General features: G+C 50.2%; 1 protein-coding gene across 2 annotated transcripts; it reads left to right on the forward strand.

Annotated features, from left to right (window-relative positions):
- Positions 1–1,342: 1,342 nt before the first annotated feature.
- Positions 1,343–18,616, forward strand: THEM6 (thioesterase superfamily member 6). Of its 2 annotated transcripts, none has more exons than XM_077490509.1 (3): positions 1,343–1,465; positions 6,209–6,743; positions 16,781–18,616. In XM_077490509.1, coding segments are annotated over exons 1-3 (648 nt in total). In that variant the 5' UTR covers positions 1,343–1,463; the 3' UTR covers positions 16,892–18,616. The 2 variants fall into 2 exon arrangements, with proteins under 2 accessions (XP_077346635.1, XP_077346636.1); XM_077490510.1 differs by lacking the exon at positions 1,343–1,465 and adding an exon at positions 1,604–1,650.
- Positions 18,617–21,011: the final 2,395 nt, after the last annotated feature.

A 21,011-nucleotide genomic window follows, 5' to 3' on the forward strand; every position in this document is an offset into this window, starting at 1 on the left:
GGTATGGACTCCAGAGAGAGAGAGATCATCTGTACAGATCATTAGTAAGACCTCATCTGGATTATGCAGTTCAGTTTTGGGCTCCAGATCTCAAAGGATATCGGGGAACTGGAGAAAGTGCAGAGAAGAGCAACCAAATTAATAAGAGGAATGGAGGAGCTCAGCTATGAGGAAAGATTAGAGGAACTGAATTTATTTTCTCTTGATAAGAGGAGAATAAGGGGGGATATGATCAACATGTACAAATATATAAGAGGTCCATATAGTGAACTTGGTGTCGAGTTATTCACTTTACAGTCAACACAGAGGACAAGGGGGCGCTCTTTACATCTAGAGGAAAAGAGATTTCATCTCCAAATACGGAAAGGTTTCTTCACAGTAAGAGCTGTGAAAATGTGGAATAGACTCCCTGCAGAGGTGGTTATGGTCAGATCAGTGGATTGCTATAAGAAAGGCCTGGATTATTTCCTAAGTGTACAGAATATAACTGGGTACTAAAATTTATAGGTAAAGTTGATCCGGGGAAAATCCGATTGCCTCTCGGGGGATCAGGAAGGAATTTCTTCCCCTACTTTAGCAATTTGGATCCGTGCTCTGCTGGGGTTTTTGGCCTTCCTCTGGATCAACTGTGTGTATAGGATTGTGTATATGGGATTGTATTAATATTTTGTTTTTTTTTGTGGTTGAACTGGATGGACTTGTGTGTCTTTTTTCAACCTGACTAACTATGTAACTATATATCGTTAGATCGTTAGAGCGAGAGAATTAATTCTAGACCTCCTCTGTAACTCTAAACATGTAACCAGTAAAAAAAAAAATGTAAGCGTCGCCTATGGAGATTTTTAAGTCCCGTAGTTTGTCGCCATTCCACGAGCGGGCGCAATTTTGAAGCATGACATGTGAGGTATCTATTTACTCGGTGTATCATTACCTTTTACATTATATAAAAACATTGGGGTTACTTTATTGCTTTCTTATTATTTTTTTCAAAAAAGTCTATTTTCTTCCCCCCCCAAAAAAATGCGTTTTAAACACCACTGTGCTAAAACCGCGTGACATAAAGTATTACAACGACCGCCATTTTATTCTCTTGGGTCTCTGCTAAAATATATATATATATATATATATATATAAAGGGGTTCTGAGTCATTTTCTAGCAAAAAATACTGATTGTTATTTGTAAACAAAAGTGGCAGAAAAATCCTGGCCCTTAAATGTGTCTATCTATCTATCTATACATATATATAGTGTGACGTGTGAAGTGAAGGATTATAGGTCACAGCTGACAAGGCAGATGAAGTGATATGAGGAGACATATGAGGAGAATTCTTCCCCCCCCCCGGCCCGGAATGGTTCAGTCCGCTCTGTGTGATCTCCGGTAACACTAGGCGACGGAAGATTTCATCTCGGCGGGGAATAGGGGGGTGCTCTGTGACGACACCTATCCAGCCTGGCCGCTTACAATGTAAGATAGTTGTGTAGATATGAAGAATGAGGATTATAAATGATGAGGAATGGGATTAGAGGGGTCGGGCTGTCCGAGGTGAGGAGTAGAACCCTTCCGGGTGTGTTGGTCTCCCCCCCGCCGGCTGTGCGGGTGGTTGGTTCCGGGGTAAATGTCAGTCAGGCGGCAGGAAGATCACTGGAGAGGTGTGTGAGGGGACCGTCCATTCATTCCCGGGGGCAGTTCGTCCATTCATTCCTGGGGGTGGGGGGATCGGTGGATGGGGGGGTTGTGTACAGTGAGAGGTCCATTTTTCCCCTGGGGGTGTGGAGGTGCGGGGGGAGGGGGGTATTTGAATCGGAGCACCTATCAGTTGTTGTGGGGGCGCCATGGCAGTGCGGTGTGGGGAGCACTGTGGGGAGGGTGAGGTGTGAGGAGCACTGTGGGGGGTGAGGTGTGAGGAGCACTGTGGGGGGTGAGGTGTGGGGAGCACTGTGGGGGGGGGGGGGCGGTGAGGAGCACTGTGGGGGGTGAGGTGTGAGGAGCACTGTGGAGGGGGGGGCGGTGAGGTGTGAGGAGCGCTGTGGAGGGGGGGGGGGGGCGGTGAGGAGCACTGTGGGGGGTGAGGTGTGAGGAGCACTGTGGAGGGGGGGGGCGGTGAGGTGTGAGGAGCGCTGTGGAGGGGGGGGGGGCGGTGAGGAGCACTGTGGGGGGTGAGGTGTGAGGAGCACTGTGGGGGTGAGGTGTGAGGAGCGCTGTGGGGGGTGAGGTGTGGGGAGCACTGTGGGGGGGGGGGGGGGGGTGAGGTGTGAGGAGCACTGTGGAGGGGGGGGGGGCGGTGAGGTGTGAGGAGCACTGGGGGGGGTGAGGTGTGAGGAGCACTGTGGAGGGGGGGGGCGGTGAGGTGTGAGGAGCGCTGTGGAGGGGGGGGGGGGGCGGTGAGGAGCACTGTGGGGGGTGAGGTGTGAGGAGCACTGTGGAGGGGGGGGCGGTGAGGTGTGAGGAGCGCTGTGGAGGGGGGGGGGGCGGTGAGGAGCACTGTGGGGGGTGAGGTGTGAGGAGCACTGTGGGGGGTGAGGTGTGAGGAGCGCTGTGGGGGGTGAGGTGTGGGGAGCACTGTGGGGGGGGGGGGGGGGGTGAGGTGTGAGGAGCACTGTGGAGGGGGGGGGGCGGTGAGGTGTGAGGAGCACTGGGGGGGGTGAGGTGTGAGGAGCACTGTGGGGGGTGAGGTGTGAGGAGCACTGTGGGGGGTGAGGTGTGAGGAGCACTGTGGAGGGGGGGGGGCGGTGAGGTGTGAGGAGCACTGGGGGGGGTGAGGTGTGAGGAGCACTGTGGGGGGGTGAGGTGTGAGAAGCACTGTGGGGGGTGAGGTGTGAGGAGCGCTGTGGGGGGTGAGGTGTGGGGAGCACTGTGGGGGGGGGGGGCGGTGAGGAGCACTGTGGGGGGGGGCGGTGAGGTGTGAGGAGCACTGGGGGGGGGGGGGTGAGGTGTGAGGAGCACTGTGGGGGGGTGAGGTGTGAGGAAGCACTGCGGGGGGGTGAGGTGTGAGGAGCACTGTGGGGGGTGAGGTGTGGGGAGCGCTGTGGGGGGGGGTAAGGTGTGAGGAGCGCTGTGGGGGGTGAGGTGTGGGGAGCACTGTGGGGGGGTGAGGTGTGAGGAGGACTGTGGGGGGTGGGGTGAGGTGTGAGGAGCACTGTGGGGGGGGGGGCGATGAGGAGTACTGGTGGGGGGGGGGCAGTGAGGTGTGAGGAGCACTGTGGGGGGGGGGGTGAGGAGCACTGTGGAGGGGGCGGTGAGGAGTACTGTGGGGGGCAGTGAGGTGTGAGGAGCGCTGTGGGGGGGTGAGGTGTGAGGAGGACTGTGGGGGGTGGGGTGAGGTGTGAGGAGCACTGTGGGGGGGGGGCGATGAGGAGTACTGTGGGGGGGGGGCAGTGAGGGGTGAGGAGCACGCACCATAAGTGGAGGGGGGTGCGGTGAGGAGTACTGTGGGGGGGCAGTGAGGTGTGAGGAGCGCTGTGGGGGGGTGAGGTGTGAGGAGCACTGTGGGGGGTGAGGTGTGAGGAGCACTGTGGGGGGTGAGGTGTGAGGCTGCACTGTGGGGGGTGAGGTGTGGGGAGCACTGTGGGGGGGGGGGTGAGGTGTGAGGAGCACTGTGGAGGGGGGGGGGGCGGTGAGGTGTGAGGAGCACTGTGGGGGGGGTGAGGTGTGAGGAGCACTGTGGGGGGTGGTGAGGTGTGAGAAGCACTGTGGGGGTGAGGTGTGGGGAGCGCTGTGGGGGGGGGGGGGGGGTAAGGTGTGAGGAGCGCTGTGGGGGGTGAGGTGTGAGGAGGACTGTGGGGGGTGGGGTGAGGTGTGAGGAGCACTGTGGGGGGGGGGGCGATGAGGAGTACTGTGGGGGGGTGGGGGCAGTGAGGTGTGAGGAGCACTGTGGGGGGGGGGTGAGGTGTGGGGGGGAGAGGTGTGGGGGGGTGAGGTGGGGGGTGTGAGGTGTGAGGAGCACTGTAGGGGGGGGGGTGAGGTGTGAGGAGAGGTTGTGGGGGGGAGAGGTGTGGGGGGGTGAGGTGTGGGGGGAGAGGTGGGGGGGTGTGAGGTGTGAGGAGCACTGTGGGGGGGGGTGAGGTGTGGGGGGGAGAGGTGTGGGGGGGTGAGGTGGGGGGGTGTGAGGTGTGAGGAGCACTGTGGGGGGGGGGGGTGAGGTGTGAGGAGAGGTGTGGGGGGGAGAGGTGTGGGGGGGAGAGGTGTGGGGGGGTGAGGTGTGGGGGGGAGAGGTGGGGGGGTGTGAGGTGTGAGGAGCGCTGTGTGGGGGGGGTGAGGTGTGAGGAGCGCTGTGAGGGGGTGAGGTGTGGGGGGGTGAGGTGTGGGGGGAGAGGTGGGGATCCCCAAAACATATCACTGGAGGGACTTGTTGGGATTAGCGCAGTTACACTTTTTGAATACATTTTTCTCCTAATCCTCAGTGTAGGACATTTCAACTGCAGCAGATCAAATGTTATCATTAAAATTGTCACTATTGTTGTTATTATAAAGAAGTGTCTTTTGCGCCTGTGATTGGTCAATGAATGAGCAGCAGCACACAAATGAGGGTGCCCCTCTGCTCCCCAGTCCTGTAGGGGGCTCACAGACATCGCTGTGCGGGGCAGTAGAGGGGGACTCCGGCCGGCGCACTTCTCTGCGGCTGCGAAACGCACATTGCAGGCCCACAGAGAAACGCACTGCACTTTAGCCGGTCATTTGTAATGACACCCCCGCACGTCGGCACCCTCGGTGCCACGGCATCATGTAGTTGGCTGCAGACGGGGACGTCTTTCCCTGCCATCCAATCACATGAAAGGACGTCTGCACCTGTGAGGTGCACATACAATGCACACGTGTGATCGGGGCGGAGTCAGAGGTCTTCCCTCTAGTCCTGCTGTGCCGGAGGTTACAGGAAGGTGATAGAAAACGACGATCAGCTATTTATGTAAAATATATTTAATGCATTGCTGTGTTCTTGTCAGCCGTTATCACCGACATTCCCCCGGCGCTGGCAGGAGGATTAATGACCCCAATTACTGCTGGTCAGTGCGATGCCGGGGGGAAGGTCAATTACCGGGGTGTGCCGGGGGGAAGGTCAATTACCGGGGTGTGCCGGGGGGAAGGTCAATTACCGGGGTGTGCCGGGGGGAAGGTCAATTACCGGGGTGTGCCGGGGGGAAGGTGATGGATGCAATATATGAGAACTGGCAGAAAGGGAACAAACACCAAACATTTCCCTCCCTATAGAATGTCTCCACCACCAACCAACATAACAACACCGAACGCGTCAGTGAAAATACGAGACACTTGGAGCTCATTTACATTTGATACAAAATGTGGAGTTGTACACGTTTTTTTTTTTTTTTACCACTTCAGAATCACACTATAGCCGAAAGACGTCACCAACGCGGCTCTCACATTCTGGAGGACATCCTACTAGAGCCACGCCCCTTCAGACAGCTTATCACACATTCCTAACCCCTACACCCTGTATGATACACACTTCTGACCCCTTTTACACACCCCTGTCCCCTGCACTCTACATTATATACTCCTGACCCCTGCACCTTATACATTACACACCCCTGACCCCTGCACTCTGTACGTTCTATACTCCTGACCCTGTTCTCTGTACATTGCACACACCTGACCCCTGCACTCTATATATTACACACGCATGACGCCTGCACACTGTATATTATACACTCCTAAACCTTGCACTCTGTACATTACACACATCCTGACCCATGCACCCTGTGCATTACACACTCCTGAACCCTGCACGCTGTGCATTACAACACTCCTGACCCCTGCGCCCTGTACATTACACACTCCTGACCCCTGTGCCCTGTACATTACACACTCCTGCGCCCTGTACATTACACACTCCTGACCCCTGCGCCCTGTACATTACACACTCCTGACCCCTGTACATTACACACTCCTGGAAGCAAGACCGCCACATACAGGTTCGTTATCCAGCCTGCCTGCCTGTGCCAAACCTACTGTGGGCGGGTGGCACGTAATTAAATGATTTCAGACGGGAAGTAAAGCAGTGTTTTTTGTTGCATACATTTGTAAATCCACGTGGATCCAGTCTGCACCTCTGTAAAGCGTGGTCCCTAACTCTAAACTGTCTGTGCTCCGGTCCCGGGACGTATGCCCGGCGGAGGATAAAGCGGGAGCAGGCTGGTTTCTGGGCAGTGGCGCCCTTGTCTGTGATTCTGAAGTTCTTGTCTTCTCCTGCAGGTGTTCCGTGTCCTCACCTGAAGGCACCATGTGGCTGGTGGTCTCCCTCCTCGGCCTCACCGCCGCCTTGTTCTCCCTGCTGGACGTCTGGTATTTCCTGCGCGCTTTCTTCTCGGTCCTGAGAGCCCGCCTGCAGCCCGTGGTGAAGGATCTGCTGAAGGAGCACACCGTCTCGGGATTGGTCCTGCCCCACGACCTGGATTTCCTCCTTCACATGAACAATTCCCGCTACCTCCGGGAGGCCGACTTCGCCAGATTGTCCTGCTTCACCCGCTGCGGCCTCTTCGGAGCTATCCACGGGCTGGGGGCTGGCATGGTGATGGCCGCCTGCACCGTTCGCTATCGGCGCTCGCTGCGCCTGTTTGAGGCGTTCGAGATACGCACCCGTCTGCTCTGCTGGGATGACAAGGCCTTCTACGTGGAACAACGCTTCGTGGCGCCAAACGATGGCTTCGTCTGCGCCGTTGTGCTGAGCCGGCAGCACATCGTAGGAAGCACCCCGGACAAGGTGGTGCAGAGCATGTGCAAGAGAAAGGTGAGCCGGGGCGACTAGGGGTACCCTAGGGCAGAACTCTACAGTTGTGCTCAAAAGTTTGCATCCCCTTGGAGAATTGGTAAAATACAGTATATACCCAACCACTTCTGGACCAGTGACATACCAGTATGTTGCTGGACTTTCAATGGTGATACTGGGATATTGCCGGTATCAAAATCTCCACATCATTTCCAGTTACTCTCCAGCATTGGTAATTGGAGATTTCCACGAGTTGGCTGGTTTAACAGAACCCCGGCAGCGTGGACATTGTTGGTCCGCCCGCTAGTAACCAACAACATGGCCGCCTCCAAGGCGGAGACAACTTTTTTTTTTTCCTCCTTACCTGGTATTCTGTCAAAACAGCCAACCCGTCCAAATCTCCAACCACATCATTTCCAGTAACTCTCCAGCATTGGTAATTGGAGATTTCCACGGTTTGACAGAACACTGGCAGCGTGGACATTGTTAGTCCACCCGCTAGTAACCAACAACATGGCCGCCTCCAAGAGGGAGACAACTTTCTCCCCCCCCCCCTCCTTACCTGGTGTTCTGTCAAATCAGCCAACCTGTCCAAATCTCCAACCACATCATTTCCAGTGACTCTCCAGCATCGGTAATTGGAGATTTCAACGAGTTGGCTGTTTTGACAGAACACCAGATAAGGAGGTAAAAAAAAAAAGTTGTCTCCGCCTTGGAGGCGGCCATGTTGTTAGTTACTAGCAGACGGACTAACAATGTCTGCGCTGCCGGTGTTCTGTCAAACAGCCAAACCGTGGAAATCTCCAATTACCAATGCTGGAGATTCACCGGTAAGTGGAGATTTCCACGGTAGTAACCAGCAACATGGCCTCCAAGGCGTAGATAACTTTTTTTTTTTTTTTTTTACACCTCCTTAGCCGGGGTTCTGTCAAAGCAGCCAACTCGTCCAAATCTCCAATCGCATCACTTCTGGTGACTCTCCATCGGTAATTGGAGATTTCAACAAGTTGGCTGTTTTGACAGAACACCAGATAAGGAGGTAAAAAAAAAAAGTTGTCTCCGCCTTGGAGGCGGCCATGTTGTTGGTTACTAGTGGGTGGACTAACAATGTCCACGTTGCCGGTGTTCTGTCAAACAGCCAAACAGTGGAAATCTCCAATTACCGGTAACTCTCCAGCATTGGTAATTGGAGATTTCCACGGTTTGGCTGTTTGACAGAACACCGGCAGCGTGGACGTTGTTAGTCCACCCATTAGTATTCAACAACATGGCCGCCTCCAAGGTGGAGACAACTTTTTTTTTTTTTTTTTTTCCTCCTGACCTGGTGTTCTGTAAAAACAGGCAACCCGTCCAAATCTCCAACCACATCATTTCCAGTAACTCTCCAGCATTGGTAATTGGAGATTTCCACGGTTTGACAGAACACTGGCAGCGTGGACATTGTTAGTCCACCTGCTAGTAACCAACAACATGGCCGCCTCCAAGAGGGAGACAACTTCCCCCCCCCCCCCCCTCCTTACCTGGTGTTCTGTCAAATCAGCCAACCTGTCCAAATCTCCAACCACATCATTTCCAGTGACTCTCCAGCATCGGTAATTGGAGATTTCAACGAGTTGGCTGTTTTGACAGAACACCAGATAAGGAGGTAAAAAAAAAAAGTTGTCTCCGCCTTGGAGGCGGCCATGTTGTTAGTTACTAGCAGACGGACTAACAATGTCTGCGCTGCCGGTGTTCTGTCAAACAGCCAAACCGTGGAAATCTCCAATTACCAATGCTGGAGATTCACCGGTAAGTGGAGATTTCCACGGTAGTAACCAACAACATGGCCTCCAAGGCGTAGATAACTTTTTTTTTTTTTTACACCTCCTTAGCCGGGGTTCTGTCAAAGCAGCCAACTCGTCCAAATCTCCAATCGCATCACTTCTGGTGACTCTCCATCGGTAATTGGAGATTTCAACAAGTTGGCTGTTTTGACAGAACACCAGATAAGGAGGTAAAAAAAAAAAGTTGTCTCCGCCTTGGAGGCGGCCATGTTGTTGGTTACTAGTGGGTGGATTAACAATGTCCACGTTGCCGGTGTTCTGTCAAACAGCCAAACAGTGGAAATCTCCAATTACCGGTAACTCTCCAGCATTGGTAATTGGAGATTTCCACGGTTTGGCTGTTTGACAGAACACCGGCAGCGTGGACGTTGTTAGTCCACCCACTAGTATTCAACAACATGGCCGCCTCCAAGGTGGAGACAACTTTTTTTTTTTTTTTTCCTCCTGACCTGGTGTTCTGTAAAAACAGCCAACCCGTCCAAATCTCCAACCACATCATTTCCAGTGACTCTCCAGCATTGGTAATTGGAGATTTCCACGGTTTGGCTGTTTGACAGAACACCGGCAGCGTGGACGTTGTTAGTACACCCGCTAGTAACCAACAACATGGCCGCCTCCAAGGCAGAGACAACTTTTTTTTCCCCCTCCTTACCCGGTGTTCTGTCAAAACAGCCAACTGGTCCAAATCTCCAACCACATCATTTCCGGTGACTCTCCAGCATCAGTAATTGGAAATTTCAACGAGTTGGCTGTTTTGACAGAACACTGGCAGCGTGGGCATTTTTAGTCCGCCCGCTAGTAACCAACAACATGGCCGCCTCCAAGGCAGAGACAACTTTTTTTTTTTTTTTTTTTCCCTCTTTACCCGGTGTTCTGTCAAAACAGCCAACTCGTCCAAATCACCAACCACGTCACTTCCGGTGACTCTCCAGCATCAGTAATTGGAGATTTCAACGAGTTGGCTGTTTTGACAGAACACCGGGTAAGCAGGTAAAAAAAAAAAAGTTGTCTCTGCCTTGGAGGCGGCCATGTTGGTAGTTACTAGCGGGTGGCCTAACAATGTCCGCGCTACCGGTGTTCTGTCAAACAGCCAAACCGTGGAAATCTCCAATTACCAATGCTGGAGAGTCACCGGTAAGTGGAGATTTCCACAGTAGTAACCAACAACATGGCCGTAGACAACTTTTTTTTTTTTTTTTTTACACCTTAGCCGGGGTTCTGTCAAAGCAGCCAACTCGTCCAAATCTCCAATCGCATCACTTCTGGTGACTCTCCAGCATCGGTAATTGGAGATTTCAACAAGTTGGCTGTTTTGACAGAACGCCAGATAAGGAGGTAAAAAAAAAAAGTTGTCTCCGCCTTGGAGGCGGCCATGTTGTTGGTTACTAGCGGGCGGACTAACAATGTCCACGGCGGTCGGCTCTTCTAAAAGCAATCCTAGCAGCTAACTAGCCAGTGGACTGCTTATATAAGCAACAGAGTAAGCCTTCTGCGGCTTCCTCCGTCTCTCTCGTCCCACCTGGAGACTCGAGCAACCAGTCCACTGACTACTCAGAAAGCCGAGCAAAGACCGGATCGGCTTTTCATCGGCTCTCCGCTATGGTAAGCCCAGAAGCGATGATCTGACATCACTCATGGTTTACCTCGATGTCATCAGCGCCATTTTTAAATAAATGAAAAGCATTTGAACACATCGATCTTGGCGTCTTGAATGCTTTTAAGGGCAGAGGAGGGGGTCTTGCGTCTTTAGAGACAAAGAGTACCTGTCACATGCCTATTGCTGTCTTAAGAATTTTTACATTTCTTGTGACAGCAATAAAAGTGATAAAAAAAAAAAAAGTAAAGCAACTGTATAAAAATGTTTTAACGCATGACAGGGCGATCGCTCTTTGCATGTGTGCAGGACTGCGAACGCGTGCGTGGAAGACTGGGGGGTGCATCATTTTTTTTTTTCTCACATATATATATATATATATATATATATATATATATATATATATATATATAATATAAAACCAATTTTTGGCAAAATATAAAAGACGATGTTACGCCAAGTAAATAGATACCGAGCATGTCACACTTTAAAATTGCGCACGCCCATGGAACGGCGACAAACTACAATACAAAATCTCCATGGGTGACGCTTTAAAAAAAAATTATTTTTTTTTTTTTTTTTATAGGTTACCAGTTTAGAGTTACTGAGGAGATCTAGCGCTACAATTATTGCTCTCACTATAAACGTTTGCAGCGATACCTCACATGTGTGGTGCGAACACCGTTTACATATGCGTTCGCATCTGCACGAAGGGATGGGGGGTACTTAACTTTTTTTTTTTATATTCATTTTATTTTTATGCTGTCCCGTTTTTTTCTTTTTTTTTATTTTCTTTTTTTTAATCACTTTTATTCCTATTACAGTGCATCTGGAAAGTCTTCACAGCGTTTCACTTTTTCCACATTTTTGTTATGTTACAGTCTTATTCCAAAATGGATTAAATTCATTATTTTCCTCAAAATTCTACAAGCAATGCCCCATAATGACAACGTGAGAGAAGTTTGTTTTAAATCTTTACAAATGTTTACATTTAAAAAAAAAATAAAAAATCCCATGGACATAAGTATCGCAGGCTCCTCCCATGGACATAAGCATCGGAGGCTCCTCCCATGGACATAAGTATCGCAGGCTCCTCCCTTGGACATAAGCATCGCAGGCTCCTCCCATGGACATAAGTATCGCAGGCTCCTCCCATGGACATAAGTATCGCAGTCTCCTCCCATGGACATAAGTATCGCAGTCTCCTCCCATGGACATAAGTATCGCAGTCTCCTCCCATGGACATAAGTATCGCAGTCTCCTCCCATGGACATAAGTATCGCAGTCTCCTCCCATGGACATAAGTATCGCAGGCTCCTCCCATGGACATAAGTATCGCAGGCTCCTCCCATGGACATAAGTATCGCAGGCTCCTCCCATGGACATAAGTATCGCAGGCTCCTCCCATGGACATAAGTATCGCAGGCTCCTCCCATGGACATAAGTATCGCAGGCTCCTCCCATGGACATAAGTATCGCAGGCTCCTCCCATGGACATAAGTATCGCAGGCTCCTCCCATGGACATAAGTATCGCAGGCTCCTCCCATGGACATAAGTATCGCAGGCTCCTCCCATGGACATAAGTATCGCAGTCTCCTCCCATGGACATAAGTATCGCAGTCTCCTCCCATGGACATAAGTATCGCAGTCTCCTCCCATGGACATAAGTATCGCAGTCTCCTCCCATGGACATAAGTATCGCAGTCTCCTCCCATGGACATAAGTATCGCAGTCTCCTCCCATGGACATAAGCAGGGCTCGACAAACCCCGGGCGCCCGGTCGCATTTGCGACTAGAATTCGTGTCCAGGCACCTGGGGCAATGCTGCTGGGGTATCCTGTCTCCATTTGGACCCCAAACTCCGCCGCGCAATTGCATCGGGCCGCGCCGGCCAGTAATTGAGGCCGCGGCTTTGCGGCCTTCTAAAATCTTTCGGTAGTCTGGCGCCATCTTGTGGTGGATGTAGAAATTACACCCTATTCCAATAATACTAATCCTAATGGAGTGAAGCTCCCCTGCCTGTTTTTCACTGCCCGCCCATTTCCTTCCCAAAGTGAAGAGAAGGAAGTGATTGCGGGTGTCGTCTGGCACCTTTTGCCCAACGGTGAGTGTGGTGGCTGGTAAATGGCTTCTCATTATATTATATATTAATATATATATATATTATATTATATATTATATTATATTATATTATTTTATTTTTTTTGTAAAAAGTTAAAAAAATTATTTTAATTAAGGGAAAAAAAAAAAATATTATTTGTAATCCTCCCTGCTTGACCCCTTTCACAAGGGCTGTCTGATCAGGTTCACCTGTCAGTTTTTCAGGCGGACCTGATCTAACCCTTAGCGGGGATATGACGTTAATAAGCGGGAACATGGCGGAAATAAAAGTCACATTCTTTTGTTAACCACTTCGTGCCCGCGCTATAGACAAAAGATGTCTACAGCGCGGACACCAATTGCCGGGAGGGCGTCCCTGGACATCCTCCTGTTTACTTCCCCTCTGAACGCCGCCATGGGCGCGAATCGGGGAATTTCTGTGTTGGCAGTGTCCCTTGGATACAGCAAATCACAGATCATGCTAAATGGCCAATCACAGCGGCCATTTAGCACTCAAGCGGTGTGTCCAATGAGAGGTGATCTCATATGTGGGGGGCTGGGGGCTATCTTCTCCTCACTCGTCTCCATGTCAGGCCAGGGACAGGTCCAGATCGCCGTCACGGACCTGGCTCCTCACTTTTTTAGCTGGCTCCTAGAATCCAAGCAAATTTGTCAACCCCTGGACATAAGTATCGCAGGCTCCTCCCATGGACATAAGTATCGCAGGCTCCTCCCATGGACATAAGTATCGCAGGCTCCTCCCATGGACATAAGTATCGCAGGCTCCTCCCATGTCCATAAGTATCGCAGGCTCCTCCCATGTCCATAAGTATCACAGGCTCCTCCCATGGACAGAAGTATCACAGGCTCCTCCCATGTACAGAAGTATCACAGGCTCCCCCCATGTACATAAGTATTGCAGGCTCCTCCCATGTACATAAGTATCACAGCCTTTGCTCAATACTTTGGTGAAGCTCCTTTGGCACCAATTACATCCTCCAGTCTTGGTGAGTATGATGCTACAAGCTCGGCACTCCTATTTTTGGGCAGTTTCTCCCATTCTTTGTAGGACCTCTCAAGCTCCATCAGGTTGGATGGGGAGGGTCGGTGCACAACCATTTTCAGATCTCTCCAGAGATGTTCAATTGGGCTCAGGTCTGGGCTCTGGCTGGGCCACTCAAGGACATTCAGAGTTGTCCCGTAACCATGCCTTTGTTATCTTGGCTGTATGGTTAGGGTCGTTGTCCTGTTGGAAGATGAACCTTCACCCCGGTCTGAGGCCCAAAGCGCTCTGGAACAGGTTTTCATCAAGAATGTCTCGCTACATTGCTGCATTCATCTTTACCTCAATCCTGACAGGTCTCCCAGTTCCTGCCGCTGAAAATTATCATCACAGCACGGTGCTACCACCACCATGCTTCACTGTAGGGATGGTATTGGCCAGTTGATGAGCGGTGCCTGGTTTCCTCCAGACATGACGCTTGCCATTCAGGCCAAAGAGTTGAATCTTTGTTTCATCAGACCAGAGAAGTTTGGTTCTCATTATCAGAGACCTTCAGGTGTCTTTTGGAAAACTCCAGACGGGCTGTCATGTGCCTTTTACTGAGGAGGGGCTTCCGTCTGGTCACTCTACCATACAGGCCTGATTGGTGAAGTGCTGCAGAGGTGGGTGTTCTTCTGGAAGGTTCTCCTCTCTCCACAGAGAAAAGCTGGAGCTCTGTCAGGGTGACCATCGGGTTTTTGGTCACCTCACTGACTAAGGCCCTTCTCCCCCCGATCGCTCAGTTTGGCCAGGCGTCCTGCTCAAAGAAGAGTCCTGGTGGTTCCAAACTTCTTCTATTTACAGATGATGGAGACCACTGAGCTCACTGTGGGACCTTCAATGCTGCAAAAAAAAATTTCTGTACCCTTCCCCCGATCTGTGCCTCCCGTACGATCCTGTCTTGGAGGTCTACAGATAATTCCTGGGACTTCATGGCTTGGTTTTTTGTTCTGACATGCACTGTTACCTTTATATAGACAGGTGTGTGCCTTTCCAAATCATTTCCAATTAACTGAATTAACCACAAGTGAACTCCAATCATGTTGTAGAAATATCTCAAGGATGATCAGTGGAAACAGGAGGGACCTGAGCTCAATTCTGAGTGTCATGGCAAAGGCTGTGATACTTCTGGACATGGGAGGAGCCCGTGATACTTCTGGACATGGGAGGAGCCCGTGATACTTCTGGACATGGGAGGAGCCCGTGATACTTCTGGACATGGGAGGAGCCCGTGATACTTCTGGACATGGGAGGAGCCCGTGATACTTCTGGACATGGGAGGAGCCCGTGATACTTCTGGACATGGGAGGAGCCCGTGATACTTCTGGACATGGGAGGAGCCCGTGATACTTCTGGACATGGGAGGAGCCCGTGATACTTCTGGACATGGGAGGAGCCCGTGATAATTTTGGAAATGGGAGGAGTATGTGATACTTCTGGACATGGGAGGAGCCCGTGATACTTCTGGACATGGGAGGAGCCCGTGATACTTCTGGACATGGGAGGAGCCCGTGATACTTCTGGACATGGGAGGAGCCCGTGATACTTCTGGACATGGGAGGAGCCCGTGATACTTCTGGACATGGGAGGAGCCCGTGATACTTCTGGACATGGGAGGAGCCCGTGATACTTCTGGACATGGGAGGAGCCCGTGATACTTCTGGACATGGGAGGAGCCCGTGATACTTCTGGAAATGGGAGGAGTATGTGATAATTCTGGACATGGGAGGAGCCCGTGATACTTCTGGACATGGGAGGAGCCCGTGATACTTCTGGACATGGGAGGAGCCCGTGATACTTCTGGACATGGGAGGAGCCCGTGATACTTCTGGACATGGGAGGAGCCCGTGATACTTCTGGACATGGGAGGAGCCCGTGATACTTCTGGACATGGGAGGAGCCCGTGATACTTCTGGACATGGGAGGAGCCCGTGATACTTCTGGACATGGGAGGAGCCCGTGATACTTCTGGACATGGGAGGAGTCCGTGATACTTCTGGACATGGGAGGAGCCCGTGATACTTCTGGACATGGGAGGAGCCCGTGATACTTCTGGACATGGGAGGAGCCCGTGATACTTCTGGACATGGGAGGAGCCTGTGATACTTCTGGACATGGGAGGAGCCCGTGATACTTCTGGACATGCGAGGAGCCCGTGATACTTATGTACCTGGGAGGAGCCTGTGATACCTATTTACGTGGGAGGAGCCTGTGATAATTATGGACATGGGAGGAGCCTGTGATACTTCTGAACATGGGAGGAGCCTGTGATACTTCTGGACATGGGAGGAGCCCGTGATACTTCTGGACATGGGAGGAGCCCGTGATACTTCTGGACATGGGAGGAGCCCGTGATACTTCTGGACATGGGAGGAGCCCGTGATACTTCTGGACATGGGAGGAGCCCGTGATACTTCTGGACATGGGAGGAGCCCGTGATACTTCTGGACATGGGAGGAGCCCGTGATACTTCTGGACATGGGAGGAGCCCGTGATACTTCTGGACATGGGAGGAGCCCGTGATACTTATGTACCTGGGAGGAGCCCGTGATACTTCTGGACATGGGAGGAGCCCGTGATACTTCTGGACATGGGAGGAGCCCGTGATACTTCTGGACATGGGTGGAGCCCGTGATACTTCTGGACATGGGAGGAGCCCGTGATACTTCTGGACATGGGAGGAGCCCGTGATACTTACTTATGGAAATGGGAGGAGTATGTGATAATTACGTACATAGGAGGAGCCTGTGATACTTATGGACGTGGGAGATTTTTTATTTTTCATAAATCTGCAAAGATTTCAAAGAACATTCTTTCCCATTGTCATTATGGGGGATTATTTGTAGAATTTTGAGGAAAATAATGAATTTAAACCATTTTTGGAGTAAGGCTGTAACATAACAAAATGTGGAATAAGTGAAGCGTTGTGAATACTTTCCGGATGCACTGTTCAGGCAATGTAAACATCCCTTGTAATAGAAATAAGGACGACAGGTCCTCTTTATGGAGAGCTCTGGGGTCTATAAGACCCCAAATCTTTCCTCTACCTTTTTAAAATGTGATCTTTCGCTTTAAAAAATTGTTTACTTCTGCACTAGACTAGAAAGTGACGTCATAACGTCGCTCAGGTCCTCCAAGACCATAGAGGTGATCAGAGACTATCTGGTCTCCGGTCACATCTATGGCCAACCGCGTGAACCATCTGATTGGTTTCCGGGCGACCCCCAGTAAAAACCGTAAGCCTGATAAACACTAGTGAGCGGCGGGCGGTTAGGATGCTCCCCTCCCGCTGCTTCTGAAAATGTTTCAGCAGCTAATTACTATGGCGGGGTGGCAAGCGGTTAAAGCAATAAAAAAAAAAAAAAAAAGCTAAACTCACAAATAAAAAAATAAATAAAAAAACGCAAAACAAAATTGACTGAGAACCATTATGTTCCACTTAGAAGGCAGCTATTTTCCAATTTTTATTTTTTTTATGTTCCCGTTTGTCCTCTGCAGGTGGAGTCTCCAGAATTCCCGGATGAGCTCCTCCACTGGATCGACTACAACGACGGCAGCAGCCAGAAGCTGAGGGCAGAGAGCGGGATGTCTCACACTAAAGACCAGTAGTGACCCGTCCAGCACTGCACCCCCCCACCCCCACCCCCACCCCTTTATTCCTGCTGACCCTGCCTGGTCTAGTGCAGCTAGTTTAGGATTGTGGCTCCAGTGTAAGACGTGTAGTCCTCAGCTCCAGGCCTGTAAGATAGAAGCTGTATCATTCCCACTGGTGAGCCTCCAGGAGAGAGCTGTGTACAGGTAGCTTTGTGCATCAGGGGGGGGGGCTCGGCCGTCTGCGTCTCCTGAAAGAGTTCTGTCTTAGTTTTTTTTTTTGTGTTTTTATATTTGATTTGCAGATGTGAACCATCTCCCCGGCCCAGCATACAAAGCTTATTTGCAACTCAATGCTGCAACTTCTAGTTTTTGAGGGACTGTAGATCTTGGTGTTCCCTATGAGGGCAAGCTGGAAGTTGAAGTTCTTTAGCATCAAGCGCAGCCTTGCTCCAACCTTTTTTACCCCAGGGGGAACCCGAAAATAATAGTCAGGTCTCTGGGGACTCTTACTAAAAACATTTAATCGGGGGGGGGGTCAATGGGGAAAGGCCTCCTTACATTTGTGGACAGTAGGAAAAATTCAACCCTTACAGACAGCAAAAAAAAATGGGGATATACTGGTGGTTTTGCCAAGTAGCATGGGCCCTGGAACTATGCAGGCACCATCAGATAGGAAGTCAACCTGCCACAGATCAGGGAACCTGTAGCAACCTCTGGAGGAACCCTAGAGTTTCATGCAACCCAGGTTGAGAATGGCTGATATAGAGTAGTGGTTCTCAACCATTTCTTCTCTTAAGCCTCCAGCCAGCTGCAGAACCCTTAATCTTCCACAGTGCCTCCCCGCTCCCATAGTGCCCCCAGGCCCCCATGAAAGCCCCTAGTTACCATGGGCCATCCAACCACCAACAGTGCTGGGAGGCACTATGGGAAGGGGTCATAGAGACCCAGAGTTTTCCTAGGCCTCCTGAGAGCCCTCAGCCACCACTGTGCCACCCAACCTTCAACAGTGTTGGGAGGCACTGTGGGAGGGGGTCATAGAGACCCAGAGTTTTCCTAGGCCCTCTGAGAGCCCTCAGCCACCATTGTGCCACCCAACCTGCAACAGTGCCCCCCCCCCCCCAGCCTGCTGCAGAGCCTCCAGTCCTCCATAGTGCCCCCAACCACTAAGTGTCCCTCAGTGTCCCCTCCCAGCCTCTTACAGAAACTGTTTATTCCCTGCAGGGCCACCACATCTCCTGTAGAGCCTCCAGTCCTCCCTAGTGACCCCAACCACTAACAGTGCCCCCTCCCAGCCTTCTCCAGAAACCTTTTTTTCCTACATAGCCACCAAGTCTGCTGCAGAGCTTCCAGTCCTCCATAGTGCCCCAACCACAAACCATGTCCCACAGTACCCCCTCCCAGCCTCCTCCACAAATCTTTTCCTCTACAGGGCCACCAAGTCTGCTGTAGAGTCTAACTCACTCCACAACCCCCATCTCCCCTACAGTGACACCCGGTCCCAGCTTTCCAGCATGTCAAAACTTTTTCCTATACTTTTACTGTGTCCGTATATATTTTACTTTTTACTGTTGGGGAATGGAGGGTTTTGATAGACTTTACCAGGCTCTGTTCTCCAAAAGGTTAAGAACCACTGATATAGAGGATGCTATATAAAGTGCAGGGGAAAATTACATTGTTCTCCGTGGCACCTGTTGCATTTTGGGTGTATTAGTCTGCATTTTTCCTATTTATTCATGATTTTTTTTTTAAAAAGCCTTAAAGACGTCAGAGAACATTTGGCTGATCCTGTTTCTATGAAGGTTCTCATTTCTCCAGGTAGTGGTATAGCTAGTACTAGTTATTCAGCTGGACTAGGATTTTGAAGGCTTTTTTTGATTGTCCAAGTCACCTCTTAAGTTCTAATGAGTGTCAAGTACATACACCAGTATTTAAGTTCACACCTAAACCAGTCATCGTGGTGTCATGTAATCTGTCTAGGTGGGTGTGCATGCCAAAAGCATGATGGGAGCGGTGAAGGTTTGTGAAAGCACCTTGTTCTAATTTACAGTATCCAGTCACCATGGTACCTCTTTGGAACCTGTTGTCCTCTTTGTCCAGTGGGATGCAGATTTTGGACAACTGGTTTACATGGACCACCATCTAAATGTGTCAAGGATAATGTTGATTGTCAGCAAAGCACGGGAGGCCAAGAATGTGAAAGAGGCCATCTACATCAAACCCGAAATAGCCTATTTCAGGTTTTAGGAAGATGGAGTATCTAAATCAAACCTGAAATAGGCCACCTTCATCAAGCCTGAAATGGGTCATCTACATTGAAACTGAAATGGGCCATCTTCATTGAACCTGAAACGGGCCATCTACATTGAACCTGAAATGGGCCATCTACATTGAACCTGAAACGGGCCATCTACATTGAACCTGAAACGGGCCATCTACATTGAACCTGAAACGGGCCATCTACATTGAACCTGAAACGGGCCATCTACATTGAACCTGAAACGGGCCATCTACATCAAATGTCAAATAGCCCATCTACGTGAAATGGAAACCGTGATCCCTAAACTGTTGGGTTGGCCTTCAACACTATCTGCCAACCAAATTAAAATATAATTTTAGCATCTCTAACTCTGGGAAATTGGCAACAATTTTGACCTTCAGCCACATAACTCTAACCATTAATACCCACTCCAGGCTTTACAGAGCCACATAACTTGGCTTATGGAAACAGAACAGAGCAGTTTCTTGGTATTTCACATCTTCCGTCATGTTCTTGGTCTGCCTTGACTTATTTAGATGTCACCGTGGTGATTGAAAAAAGGCCATTGACCTATCTTGTGTGGCTATAAATATAGGCGTATATTCCTGACAATCGTAGCCCGAGGAAGCTACTTGGATGAGACGTGAAACGTCTTTAAGATAAGAGAACAAGTGCTGTTGCATGGGAGTAAATACTGCCAGTTGACTGGTCCAGTGTTTTTGGTTGGGTTGGGGAATGTTCATACGTCTGTGGACCAATTGTTAAGTCTTTGGAGTTGGCTGGGGTGGAATTTTTTTCCTTTTGCAGTATCCCCTTCTTCATATGGCCTGCTTACTTCTTCATAGACACAAACATGAAGCATGCTATGGCCATCTTGAATGTTTGTAGGATGATCGTTTTTATATAGGCACCTTTATATGTTATGCAGTTTTCTCATTCTTATCTTTCTCAGACTTTAAGCACCTTTTGTTGTTTTGTGTGATGCTTTGTGGGATGGTTGTGAATCTGAACACCCCGTTCAACTAGGCTGTAACCTAAATGTACATGGAATTTAGTCACACAGCCTAAATAATGGTGATCGTGTGGCAACTTGGCTGTGTTTAGAGGGAAAACGTCTCTAGTAGAAGATGGCAGAGCTCCAGGACCTGAAAATTCTCTTTCAGGACCTAGCACCATGTTAAAGAAGAAGTCTCACTGTTCCTCATGGGTCAACTTGGCCATGTTTTAGAGGGAAAACGTCTATAGTAGATGATGGCAGAGCTCCAGGACCTGAAAATTCTTTAACATGGTGCTAGGTCCTGAAAGAGAATTTTCAGGTCCTGGAGCTCTGCCATCATCTACTATAGACGTTTTCCCTCTAAAACATGGCCATGTTGACCCATGAGGAACAGTGAGACTTCTTCTTTAACATGGTGCTAGGTCCTGAAAGAGAAGAAGTCTCACTGTTCCTCATGGGTCAACTTGACCATGTTTTAGAGGGAAAACGTCTATAGTAGATGATGGCAGAGCTCCAGGACCTGAAAATTCTCTTTCAGGACCTAGCACCATGTTAAAGAAGAAGTCTCACTGTTCCTCATGGGTCAACTTGGCCATGTTTAGAGGAAAACGTCTATAGTAGAAGATGGCAGAGCTCCAGGACCTGAAAATTCTCTTTCAGGACGTAGCACCATGTTAAAGAAGAAGTCTCACTGTTCCTCATGGGACAACTTGGCCATGTTTAGAGGGAAAACGTCTATAGTAGATGATAGCAGAGCTCCAAGACCTGAAAATTCTCTTTCAGGACCTAGCACCATGTTAAAGAAGAAGTCTCACTGTTCCTCATGGGTCAACTTGGCCATGTTTTAGAGGGAAAACGTCTATAGTAGATGATGGCAGAGC

This window comes from Lithobates pipiens, unplaced genomic scaffold (genome assembly GCF_037356315.1).
Source record: "Lithobates pipiens isolate NorthernLeopardFrog02 unplaced genomic scaffold, aLitPip1_a1.2 Scaffold_19, whole genome shotgun sequence".
NCBI lineage: Eukaryota > Metazoa > Chordata > Amphibia > Anura > Ranidae > Lithobates > Lithobates pipiens.

Coding starts and splice junctions, on each gene's coding strand:
- THEM6 (XM_077490509.1), top strand. Junction 6,744..16,780: donor AGAGCATGTGCAAGAGAAAG/GTGAGCCGGGGC, acceptor TGTCCTCTGCAG/GTGGAGTCTCCAGAATTCCC.